Source organism: Pocillopora verrucosa, chromosome 7, assembly GCF_036669915.1.
Source record: "Pocillopora verrucosa isolate sample1 chromosome 7, ASM3666991v2, whole genome shotgun sequence".
Classification (NCBI taxonomy): Eukaryota; Metazoa; Cnidaria; class Anthozoa; order Scleractinia; family Pocilloporidae; genus Pocillopora; species Pocillopora verrucosa.
Genome location: NC_089318.1, coordinates 2214311 through 2226731, shown reverse-complemented (window position 1 = coordinate 2226731; position 12421 = coordinate 2214311). Strand labels below are relative to the sequence as shown.

Sequence of the window (12421 nt, the reverse complement as noted above, 5' to 3'; positions counted from 1 at the left end):
ATCCCGATCATAAATTTTTGTTCTTAGTCCATTGATGATTTCCTCATCCAGCATTGATCCGTTGAAGTCTTTATTCACCGTAAGGCGTACGTTTATCTTTTCTCACCCAAACGATATCGTTAATTTTAGAAGTTTTAAAGTTTTGCACGAATAACGTACGCTAGTCACAGTGACGACTTCCTTCTGTTTAACTTCTATCACGCAAAAAAATATTAGTAAAGACAGGTCAGTATCAAAGAAACGAATAACAATGTCACCAAGTGCATAAAAAAAAGGTGACGGCAATCCTGTTGCTTCCATAACAAGGGAAATAAAGAAAATTCAACTGAACACAATTCTGCTGTTGAAACAAATACTTCTTCCGAAGTCTCTCGTTCCAAAGAGAGTGACGATCATCAAATGCGGTCTCGTCATCCGGGATTGACTCATCCGATTCTTCATCACTGCTGAGGAATCGTACTCTAATATCTCATTTTCCTCTTCGTCTGTTTTTTTTGCTGCTCCTCGAAGTCAGAGAGTTAGAAGCTGAGCGGTTCACCCAGCTGAATTTCTCTCTAATCGAGGTACAACGGGACATTTCCAGTTTTTGCCATCTGACGCGCTGCTACACCAAATGTTTGTGCTCAGTCCCTCATTTTCTGTTTTTCTTTGGTGCTATCGGAACAGGTGATAACATTTGAATACCTGAAGGGCCGAAACGATCATGGCATATTCTGGTACAGGATACCAAGACTTTGGATTTGAAATAATACGCCACCCACTGGGTTGTCCCCTGTAAGCCTTCTTTGGCTGCATTTCCAAAGTTTCTTGCGCAATTTAACACCGTGCAAAGTGGATCTTTGTAATAAATGCACAACCAAGTGATTGCCATGCGACTCATCAGGTTAAAAGCGTTTGTGGAAAGAAGTGAAACACGATCCCATAAAAACAGCTTGTGGGAGGCTAGCCTTTTGGACTTTCACATATATCAGTTTCTTTATAAATTCTCGTCATCGGACTTCCCGGTTCTCGGTTCGGAGCGTTTAAGTGATTGATTCCCGAATCCCACCCCTCAAAATTTCCGATTCCCGTGTCTTGTCCCGCATCTCGCTCCCTTCTTACTCCCAGATCCCAAAAAAACCTTGACCCTCTATAAATCCTTTGTAGCGATCATCTTATGAGCGCCTCTTGATTAAGATCGGAGCGTCGAGGTAAGATCACGTGTCTTCCTTGAGAACAAGTTTAATCAAAGCATACCTTCGTCTTCTTTAAAACTGCAAGCTTCGTTGTTTTTGTAAGATTTTGAAAGTTCCTCTCTTGAAGTTTGTTCCTGTACGTCGTGGTGCCACTGAAGAGTCGAGTGAACAGTTAACCTAAATTACACTGAAACTATATCTCATCTATATTTGACGGATTCTTGAAAAGGTTTCTTCAGAATGAGAGTACAGCGTACCTTTGTTCTCAAGATTTCCTAGAATTTTAAGCGTCTTTACCATACTTTAGACTCTCCCTGTAAAATATACCTTCGGTAGACGCTGCCGAATTTTTCTTCTTTCAGAAGACTGCTGTAGTGCCGTCAGCTTTACATGCGTCGGCGATTTGTACATCCTGTGTTTTGTCTTGACCTCTGAATTGCCTCCAAGGATTCAGCAAAAAGTACTTGACAAATTATCTTATGTCATACTACAAATCCTTTCCTGAACTTTTCGTAACACGAATAACGCTCTAATGCCCACGGAACGCTGGAATGTATGGCATGACATTAGTTTACCCAAAGCGTGGAGTGGTTAGCGGGGGGGGGGGGGTGTGGAAGGGGAGAAGGGGGTATAGATTAGATACAAAATAAACGACTGATAAAGAATGGCCAGTGCACAAAGTGAAGAAAGGGCAAAGTTGGAACGACAGGATTTCTTACCCAGATCCTGATCCTAAAATACGTACTGGTTTAAATGCCGCCCCTCCCTTGTTGTGTGCAAGGCACGCAGGTTAGTAAATAATGGACAAAGTTCACTCGTGGTCGCATTTAATCACAAGATAGACTTCAAATATCGAGATGTGCTGCTTATAAACGTGCTTTTTCGTATAGAAAAAAAGAAGACTTCTGTCTTCTTGAAGGCTTTGATGCTTTTTTGTGTGGTTAGATTTTAAGGTTACTTTACTTCACATACGACTCACTCGCTACTGTTATGTTCTTAATACTTTTTTACTCAGCTCAGCACAGCTACACTCCTAAAAAGTTAACTCTTCTATCCAATACTGTGTATACTCAGTTATTCCTTCTAATCTTTCCACACTTAAGTCCACTGTACTTCATACTACTGTACATTATTGTACTGTGCTCTATTCTACGACTCTACCACTTCTACTCTTCTCTTCCTTCCTCCTCAGTCCCTCTCTCTTAGCCTGTTCCAGCCTCTCATCAGCGAAGACGAGCGAAAAAGCGAATACGCGAAAAATGGCGCGCGTGATAGCTTGCGGGCAAGCGGACGTAATCTGCAGACGTCTTTCTAGTAACCGCAACCATCACGCCCCCCTTGCTTCAACACAGCGGTCCAACGTCTGCGCATGTGCGCATGTTGTAATTACTTCGTGGAGTGCTGTCAAAAACGAGTTACACATAGCTTCATATTCAAGAGAGTCGATTTGTTTGGCAACCGTCGTTCTTCTTCGGAAACCATTAAAACAGAAAGGTGAATCAACAGGATACCCGTACTTGAATAAGCTTCGTGTTCGAAAATTATCGAGTTTTCTTTTTCCCTACTTTTATTTTCTTCTACAGATTACGATGCACGTTTCAATTTTCTTTCGCTTATTTTGCGAGACAGGAGCTGTTTCTTATGTATTCCTTAGAAATTTTGCGCGGGAAAATGGCGCGCGGCCTGCCAGAATTGAACCCCTTGCGCACACCCGACGTTTGACCGCTGTGTGGCCTGCTTCCTGCTTTTCCCACACCCACTATTTCACGCATCTCCACTTACTAAGAGCCTAAAGCAAGCTAATTCTCTTCACACCCTGTCTTCAATCAGCCAAAAGTAGCTGCCATACTAACATGACTGACATCAGCCACCAACACATTAGCTTTCCAGGCGCTGCAGATTTAGTTGGACAATCTCCCAAAGACTTTGATTCATCTTCTTTCTCGTCACCAGGAGACCTGCCTAAACAAAGGTACTTCTTGTGAATTTTGGATAGCAACAGTTATAGTGGACAAACTACACAGGGTATGAGAGGAGAGACGAGGAATGGTGGGAAGCGGAGGAGTTGGAATTAAGTGAATGTGTAAGTACACTCCTCAGAGTTTTCTCTCCAAGAAGTGTTCCTACCATGAGACTAAAAGGCAAGAAAATAAATTTGTCATAATTTTGCCCAGAGACAAAAATGAAATACTTGTTTAAGATCACTGAAACTTTCGATTTATTGTGATATTTAAAATACCAACACTGGGAGAAGTGGAAAACACTCACGAACTAATGGAATTTTAAAGGATTATAATTACCGTATTTTCTCGAATAAGCGCTCACCCCTTAGGTCATAAATTGAAGTAACCGTCCCTCCCCTTCCTCACTTTCTTAAATAGTGGGGATGCAAGGAAAACCTGTTTCTGGTGCCACTTTATCTACACTTTTTGAGCTTCAGTTCCCGAGTTTCTTTTCCGTTCCGGATATTTCCGTCTTCGTGCGCTTGTAGAATTCCTTTATGAGTTTTACCTGTTCTTTTGATTTTGATTTTGATTTTTTGTCTTATAAAAGCGCTAACTTAATGAGCGCCCTCTTGGTAAAGCGACCTCCTACCAATAAGCGCCCCCCTCCCCATCACCCTTTTAGCCGAAATTTTATGGGCACCCAATCGTTTATTCAAGGAAATACGGTATTCACTTTTCCCAAATATGGGGGGAGGAGGGGAGGAGGGGGCGTACCCCCGCCAGCTAAGCTCGTGCGAAGGGTCATATCGCGCACTTTATCCCACGTGGTGAAACGACAATATTGCCCACTGGTTTTACGAGTCTATTTAACCAATTTAAAACACGGACATTGCCTGAAAAACATTGGGCAGGCAGAGGAGTTTTGACTCTGATAATTAACTAGTCACACAAAAGTCAACCAAAATACAATGGAAAGCAAAACATTCATTCTCACCTTTTTCATCGACGTCTTGGTAATCATAACCGAACTCGAATGATTTCTTGAACATCTGTTGGTGAGTGTAAACCGGAAACAACGGCACAATGACGTCATCTCTGTTGTGACCAATGGGTGCATCGTAAGTGGATAGCACATTTGCATCTTTATTAAACTTCCGCAACCATTTTTCATAGATACGATCCACAAACGCGTGATGAAGAGGAAAAATTGGGTCGTTTGATGCCGAAGGTACGTCCCCCATTTCTCCTCCAACAACTATGTGGACCTGGTTGTGCATGCCATGGACGTCAGAATGGCGACGACCAGTTTCGGCGCTGGCATAACCCTCTAGGATGTTTCTAAAACTGCAGCTAGAACTTTTGCTGTAGGGTTGGAGGTCAAAGGTTTCAAAACGGAGCGCGAAGTTGACTTCTGTTTTTGTTGGAAATGTCATAGTATATCCTTCTCCTTTTTTCTTCTCCTTCTCATCATCTGTGTTCCGTTTCAATCCATTTCTTGTTATGGTGGGGTTACACGGCTTTGTTAGTTGTTGGGTTTGTTTGCCGGTGCAAAGGACGTACCAGTCATTCAAGTATTTGCCCCTCACAATGCCAGTAGTTTGGTCCGTTACGCCAAGGAGCTCTTCAGAGCAAACTGCGGGGTCGCATCCAGTGGGATTCCCGGTCCAGTCCCAGAAAGGGAGGGCAAATTCTTCATCGTTTCCAATTTCCTGCAAGGTTCTCTCCCATGCTAACAAGTACAACCGATGCCATGAGGGAAATCCCTGACCATCGTGTGCGAAGTCGATATCAGATTCAGTGATATCATGAGGTAAAATGGTGTCACTTGCAGCATAGTAATGCATCCACGTGAACAAGTCATAGTAAGTGACATTATAAAAGAAGGACTTTGGGTCGCCACCCTCCATAACGGTTTTGTTTATCTCCTTGTAAGGAGTAGACGTAACCACGAAGTCACTTACATAGTGCTTGGACATGTTGACGTATCTCATGTATCGATCTTTCTCCTCGGTTGTCAGGTTCAGAAAATTTCTTCGTATCAAATTTTTCTTCTGCGTGCAGGTACTGCCATAGAAGCCAAACGCGCATTTGCTGCAATCGTAACCTGCATAGTTTGCGTTGCATTTGCAGACTTTGTGGTAAAGACCATGCGGCCAGTTGTGTCTCTCGTCCTCCATCTGGAACGGCCGGTAATGGCTGTACTTAGATGTCCAATCATGGGTGGTCAATTCATGGCACTGTCCTCTGTCTCCATCGGAACCACAGTGTATGGTGAAGCCTTTAGGGGTAGGACAACATTTCTTGTCTCTCAGACTGTCCCGGTCAGTGCAGACTCTGGGAAACTGGCCTTCTACCCAGGGTAAAGTGACGACAACAAAGACAAGGTATGCGATGATGGGGTAACCCATTTTATGATCGACTCCCTGAAAGATAAAATTTAGGTCTTGTTGTTATCTGTCCTTCGAGTTTAGACGTTCAACAATTATGTGAAACATAATAATAGTAATGACAATAATGATAAGAATTATAATAATGATGATGATGATGATGATAATAAATGAAAATTATTTTCTTTAAACCTCGCTAAGCCAGGGAAAAAAGGTTAATTATTTTATACATTTCCTTTTGAATTTTATCTCACTAAAGCCCGAAGTTAATTGATCCATCCTGCAATGACTGCATGTGTTTCCAATCTTTAGGGCTACATGACCCTAAAAATGATTTAACACTGTGGATTGCTAGTTTTTAGAGTCTGGAAAGGACCGGATGTCATCAAAACCTTTGCTTCTTGAATAAATGTTTCTTTTTTATCAGTTTTTATGTCACAAACGGTTGGATTATGCATCTCGAAAAATTCCACCTGTACTCTTTATTATTCTGGTTCTGTTATTGTTTATGCTATAAGTTTATTCGTCGCATGAAAATCCTTACAACAACGAGCCGTAATTTAGAATTCGCTTTATCTCAAGAACTTAGCAATCATAACCAACTTAATTTAACTGTTTGTGATTTTGAAGGTAACAACTGTTCAGATCCAAAATCTTCGATTTTATTCCTTTCAAGTGAATCGGGATCTACATTTCCCGAAACTTACCTCCCAGTTCTCACTACGCAATTGTTATTCACATTCTGCGAATTAGTCACGCAGTATATCCAGACTACCTAACAAACGAGGTTAAGATGATATGAATTTTCTTAAAGTCATACGGGTTATCACTGTACGCTTGAAACATATCCTGTTTCTCTGTTGTCTCTTTGATCTAGTTCTAACGCTTATTTGGCAACGAATCCATCCTCGAAAATATTTACCAGAAGGTTTAAACTTCTAAATCCATTGCTGCTCGCTTGAGAAACTGATTTTCTTCACAACGTTATTGGAAATGAGCGGCTTTTCTGACCCAAAATATCTGCGACTCGAATTAAAAGAAAATTTCATCAGGTCCTCAGCTTACAAAACCACATAATTGACGGCGATGCCACTGGATTTAATTTATAAAATGGGTCAACTTTCCTAGAAAGCATTCCGTAAGTATATACTGCATGTCTTGCTAGTAAATATAAATTTCGGCCCAAATTTAAACTTTATTGCGTAAGACCAATTCGCTGCTTTTTCATGAAAGCCTCCTCCGATTTTAGTCAGAGCCTCTTTCTCTATTTAGAAGCAACTCCCGAAAATTACGTACCGAGACTCGAAAGCAATCCGAGATCGGCCTACAACAAAAGCATGCGCATTTCTGGTAAGGACTTTGACGAACTGAACTTAGTTTGATCATCAGATGTTTGAGACATGTGCATCGAGTACAATCCGCACTCTGTTTATTGAATAGACATCGTTTAAAATGTACCTCGGAAATTTGGTGGTTTTTACACTATATTTTTCGTCTTGACTTCCCAATTAACTCCAAGGATTCAGCAAACGTACTTGTCAAACTTCGAATTGCCACCAGGATTCAGCAAGCATACTTTACAAACTGCATTACTTCTGCCTTCATACTACAAATTTCTAGTTGAGGTACGGAATAAAATCCTATCGAGCATTAGATAGAAATACCTAAATTCATTTCAGAATTAAGTTTTATTACACAGCTGATGCGAAGGTACAAAATCTCTACACGGTTTTTACTCGTTGATCGAACATAAATAATAAGGCTTTCCGTGAATGCACTCTTTTTGTCTGCACTGCTGTATGATTACACAATCAGTCTGTGTCATTCAGGTGTTAGTTGCTTGAAGGTTTCACAAAACTGCAACATGGTGACGTGTTTAGTTCGTTGAAAATCTCTCCTAACTTCTCCTAGCTACCGACAAGAAGAGAACCTAGCAACATACAAAATCCGCGGCGTGGAACTTCCTTCGCCGAATTAAAATCTTTGTGCGTTTCAAACGTGGAACTAACACGGCATTCATAAGGAAAACAAGATCAAAGTGTACCTGATCGACTAGATTGTTAACTGTGCACTCGTAATCCTTCAGTTTCTTAGGATTGAAACTTTTGGTATCCTTTTCTGAACACTTCTTGAACCGAATAACGCGCCAACGCCCACGGAACTCTGGAATATATCGCGTTATTTTAGTTTACCCAGTGGGGAGTTAGGAATGCTTCATCGGTCAGCTAGCTTCATTGTTCGGCATGTTTTGATCTCAATATTTGTTAGAATTCTAAGCGTCTTTACTAGACTTTAGAGTCTCCCTGTAAAATATATCGGCGGTAGACACTACTAACTTTTTCTTCTCTCAGAAGACTGCTGCATTGCCGTCAGTTTTGCATGCGTCGGCAATTTGTACATTTTATGTTTCTTCTTGACCTTCGAAATGCCTCCAAGGATTCAGCAAACAGACTTGTCAAATTGCATTATTTCTGTCTTCATACTACAAATTTTAAGTCAAAGTGCGGAATAACATCCCAGCGAGCAGCAGATAGAAATCATTAAATTTATTTCAGAATGAATCGACATGACAGAGCAGATGCGAAGGTACAACATCTCTACACGGTTTCATTCATTGTTCGAACATGAATAATGTAGCTTTCCGGGAATGCGCTATTTTTGTCTGCACTGCTGTATGAATATATAATTAGTCTGTGACATTCAGGTGTTTGTTGCTTGAAGGTTTCACAAAACTGTAACATGATGACGAGTTAAGTGAAATATATCTTCGGTAGATGCTGCAAACTTCTCTCAGAAGACTTTTGTAGTGCCTTCAGCTTTGCATGCGTCGGCGATTTGTACGCTGCGTTTTCTCTTGACCTTCGAATTACTTCCAGGATTCAACAAACATACTTGTCAAACTGCATTATTTCTGTCTTCAAACTATAACTTTCAACTCAAGGTAAAGAATAACAGCCTAGCGAGCATTAGATAGAAATACCTAAATTCATTTCAGAATTAATCGATATCACACAGCAGATGCGAAGGTACAAAGTCTCTACACGGTTTTTACTCGTTGACCGAAAATAAATAATAAGGCTTTCCGTGAACTTTCCTCGCCAAATTAAAATCTTCGTGTGTTTCAAACGTGGAACTAACACGGCATTCATAAGGAAAACAAGATCAAAGTGTACCTGATCGACTAGATTGTTAACTGTGCACTCGTAATGCTTTAATTAATTAGGACTGAAACTTTTGGTATTCTTTCCTGAACACTTCTTGAACCAAATAACGCGCCAGCGCCCACGGAACGCTGGAATATATCGCGTTATTTTAGTTTACCCAGTGGGGAGTTAGGAATGCTTCAGCGGTCAGCTAGCTTCATTGTTCGGCATGTTTTGATCTCAATATTTGTTAGAATTCTAAGCGTCTTTACTAGACTTTAGAGTCTCCCTGTAAAATGTATCTTCGGTAGACGCTGCTAACTTTTTCTTCTTCTTCTTCTCTTCTTTTGTTGTCTGAATATATATGTACGAATATACAATAAGTCTGTGACCAGGTGTTAGTTGCTTGAAGGTAAACTGTAACATGATGACGAGTAAAGTTAAAAATATATATTTGGCAGACGCTGCAAACTTTTTTCTATCGGAATACTGCTGTAGTGCCTTCAGCTTTGCATGCGTCAGCGATTTGTACTCCGTGTGTTTTCTCTTGACCTTCGAATTGCCTCCAGGATTCGGCAAGCATACTTTACAAACTGCATAACTTCTGCCTTCATACTACAAATTTCAAGTCGAGGTACGGAATAAAATCCTATCGAGCATTAGATAGAAATACCTAAATTCATTTCAGAATTAAGTTTTATTACACAGCAGATGCAAAGGTACAAAGTCTCTACACGGTTTTTACTCGTTGATCGAACATAAATAATAAGGCTTTCGGTGAATGCGCCCTTTTTGTCAGCACTGCTGTGTGAATACACAATCAGTCTGTGTCATTCAGGTGTTAGTTGCTTGAAGGTTTCACGAAACTGTAACATGGTGACGTGTTTAGTTCATTGAAAATCTCTCCTAACTTCTCCTAGCTACCGACAAGAAGAGAACCTAGCAACATACAAAATCCGCGGCGTGGAACTTCCCTCGCTAAATTAAAATCTTCGTGTGTTTCAAACGTGGAACTAACACGGCATTCATAAGGAAAACAAGATCAAAGTGTACCTGATCGACTAGATTGTTAACTGTGCACTCGTAATGCTTTAATTACTTAGGACTGAAACTTTTGGTATTCTTTCCTGAACACTTCTTGAACCGAATAACGCGCCAGCGCCCACGGAACGCTGGAATATATCACGTTATTTCAGTTTACCCAGTGGGTGGTTAGGAATGCTACTTCGGTCAGCTAGCTTCATTGTTCGGCATGCTTTGTTCTCATGAAATTTTAAGATTCTAAGCGTCTTTACTAGACTTTGGAGTCTCCATGTAAAATATATCTTCGGTAGACGCCGCTAACTTTTTCTTCTCTCAGGAGACTTCCGTAGTGCCGTCAGCTTTGCATGCGTCTGCGATTTGTACACTATATGTTTCGTCTTTAATCCGAATTGCCACCAAGGATTTGGTAAACGTACTTGTCAAACTGCATTATTTCTGTCTTCATTCTACAAATTTTCAAGTAAAGGTGCGGAATAACATCCTAGCGAGCATCAGATAGAAATCACTAAATTTATTTCACAATTAATCGACATGACACAGCAGATGCGAAGGCACATCTCCACACGGTTGCACTCGTTGTTCGAACATGAATAATGTAGCTTTCCGGGAATGCGCTATTTTTGTCTGCACTGCTGTATGAATATATAATTATTCTGTGACTAGGTATTGGTTGCTTGAAGGTTTCACAAAAAAACTGTAACATAGTGTTGAGTAAAGTGAAATATATCTTCGGTAGACGCTGCAAACTTTTTTTCTGTCAGAACACTACTGTAGTGCCTTCAGCTTTGCATGCGTCGGCGATTTGTACACTGTGTTTTGTTTTGAGCTCCAAATTGCCTCCAGGATTCAGTGAACATACTTTACGGCAAACTGCATTACTTCTTTCTTCATACTACAAATTTCAAGTCAGGGTGTGGAATAACATCCTAGCGAGCATTAGATAGAAATCACTAAATTCATTTCAGAATTAATCGACATCACGCAGCAGATGTGAAGGTACAAAATCTCTACACGGTTTACACTCGTTGATCGAACATAAATAGTAAGGCTTTCCGGGAATGCGCTCTTTTTATCATGCACGCGTATTTCTGGTAAGGACTTTGACGAACTGAACATAGTTTGATCATCGAATGTTTGAGACATGTGGATCGAGTACAATCTGCATTCTGTTTCTTGGATAATCTTCGTTTAAAATGTACCTTGAACATTATTACAACAAGAGCAGTACATAAATCCTTTGTAGCGATCATCTTATGAGCGCCTCTTGATTAAGATTGGAGCGTCGAGGTAAGACTACGTGTCTTCCTTGAGATCGAGTTTAATTAATGCATACCTTCGTCTTCTTTAAAACTGCAAGCTTCGTTGTTCTTAAGATTTTGAAAGTTTCTCCTCTTAAAGTTTGTTCCTGTTCGTCGCGGTGCGATTGACAAGTCGATTGAACAGTAAAACTAAATTACAATGAAACTCTATCTCTCATCTATTTTGATGGATTCTTAGAAAAGGTTTCCTCAAAATGAGAGTACAGCGTACCTTTGTACTCAAGATTTCTTAAAACTCTAAGCGTCTTTATTAGACTTAAGAATCTCCTTGTAAAAGATACCTTCCGAATTTTTCGTCTCTCAGAAGACTGCTGTAGTACCGTCAACTTTGCATGCGTCGGCGATTTGTACATAATGTGTTTTGTGTAGACCTCTGAATCGCTTCCAAGAATTCAGCAAACATACTTAACGAACTACATTATTTCATTCTACAAATTTCCAGTCAAGGCACGAAATAACATCCTAGCGAGCATTAGATAGAGATCACTAAATTTATTTCAGAATTAATCGACATCACACTGCAGATACGAAGGTACAAAGTCTCTACACGGTTTGCACTCATTGATCGAACATAAATAATAAAGCTTTCCGTGAATGTGATCTTTTTGTCTGCACTGCTGTATGAATACACAATCAGTCTGTGTCATTCAGGTGTTAGTTGCTTGAAGGTTTCACAAAACTGTAACATGGTGACGTGTTTAGTTCGTTGAAAATCTCTCCTAACTTCGCCTAGCTACCGACAAGAAGAGAACCTAGCAACATACAAAATCCGCGGCGCGGAACTTCCCTCGCCAAATTAAAATCTTTGCACTTTTCAAACGTGGAACTAATACGGCATTCATAAGGAAAACAAGAACAAAGTGTACCTGATCGACTAGCTTGTTAACTGTGCACTCGTAATCCTTCAGTTTCTTAGGATTGAAACTTTTAGTATCCTTTTCTGAACACTTCTTGAACCGAATAACGCGCCAACGCCCACGGAATGCTGGAACAGATCGAATTATTTTAGTTTACCCAGTGGGGAGTTAGGAATACTTCTTCGGTCAGCTGGCTTCATTGTTCGGCATGTTTTGTTCTCAAGATTTCTTAGAATTCTAAGCGTCTTTATTAGACTTTAGAGTCTCCCTGTAAAATATATCTTTGGTAGACGCCTCTTTTTCTTCTCTTATGAGATTGCTGTAGTACCGTCAGCTTTGCATGCGTCGGCGATTTGTACACTGTATGTTTCGTCTTTAATCCGAATTGCCACCAAGGATTCAGCAAACATACTTGTCAACTGCGTTATTTCTGTCTTCATGCTACAAATTTCAAGTCAAGGTGCGGAATAACATCCCAGTGAGCATCAGATAGAAATCACTAAAAATTATTTCAAAATTAATCGGCACCACACAACAGATGCGAAGGTAT

General features: G+C 40.4%; 1 protein-coding gene across 1 annotated transcript; it reads right to left on the bottom strand.

Annotated features, from left to right (window-relative positions):
• Positions 1-1994: 1994 nt before the first annotated feature.
• On the bottom strand, positions 1995-7653 carry LOC136276743 (tyrosinase-like). Its single transcript, XM_066169614.1, has 3 exons — positions 7553-7653; positions 4116-5544; positions 1995-3137 (listed from the first exon to the last, which is right to left on the bottom strand). The coding sequence occupies exons 2-3, from the start codon at positions 5527-5529 to the stop codon at positions 2998-3000; spliced, it is 1554 nt and encodes a 517-aa protein (XP_066025711.1). The 5' UTR covers positions 5530-5544; positions 7553-7653; the 3' UTR covers positions 1995-2997.
• Positions 7654-12421: the final 4768 nt, after the last annotated feature.

Excerpts from the sequence above, each read along its gene's own strand:
- LOC136276743 (XM_066169614.1), bottom strand. The coding sequence starts at position 5,529 with ATGGGTTACCCCATCATCGCATACCTTGTCTTTGTTGTCGTCACTTTA. Across the intron at positions 3,138-4,115 it reads CCAAGACGTCGATGAAAAAG|GCAGGTCTCCTGGTGACGAG; the intron begins GTGAGAATGAAT and ends ACCTTTGTTTAG.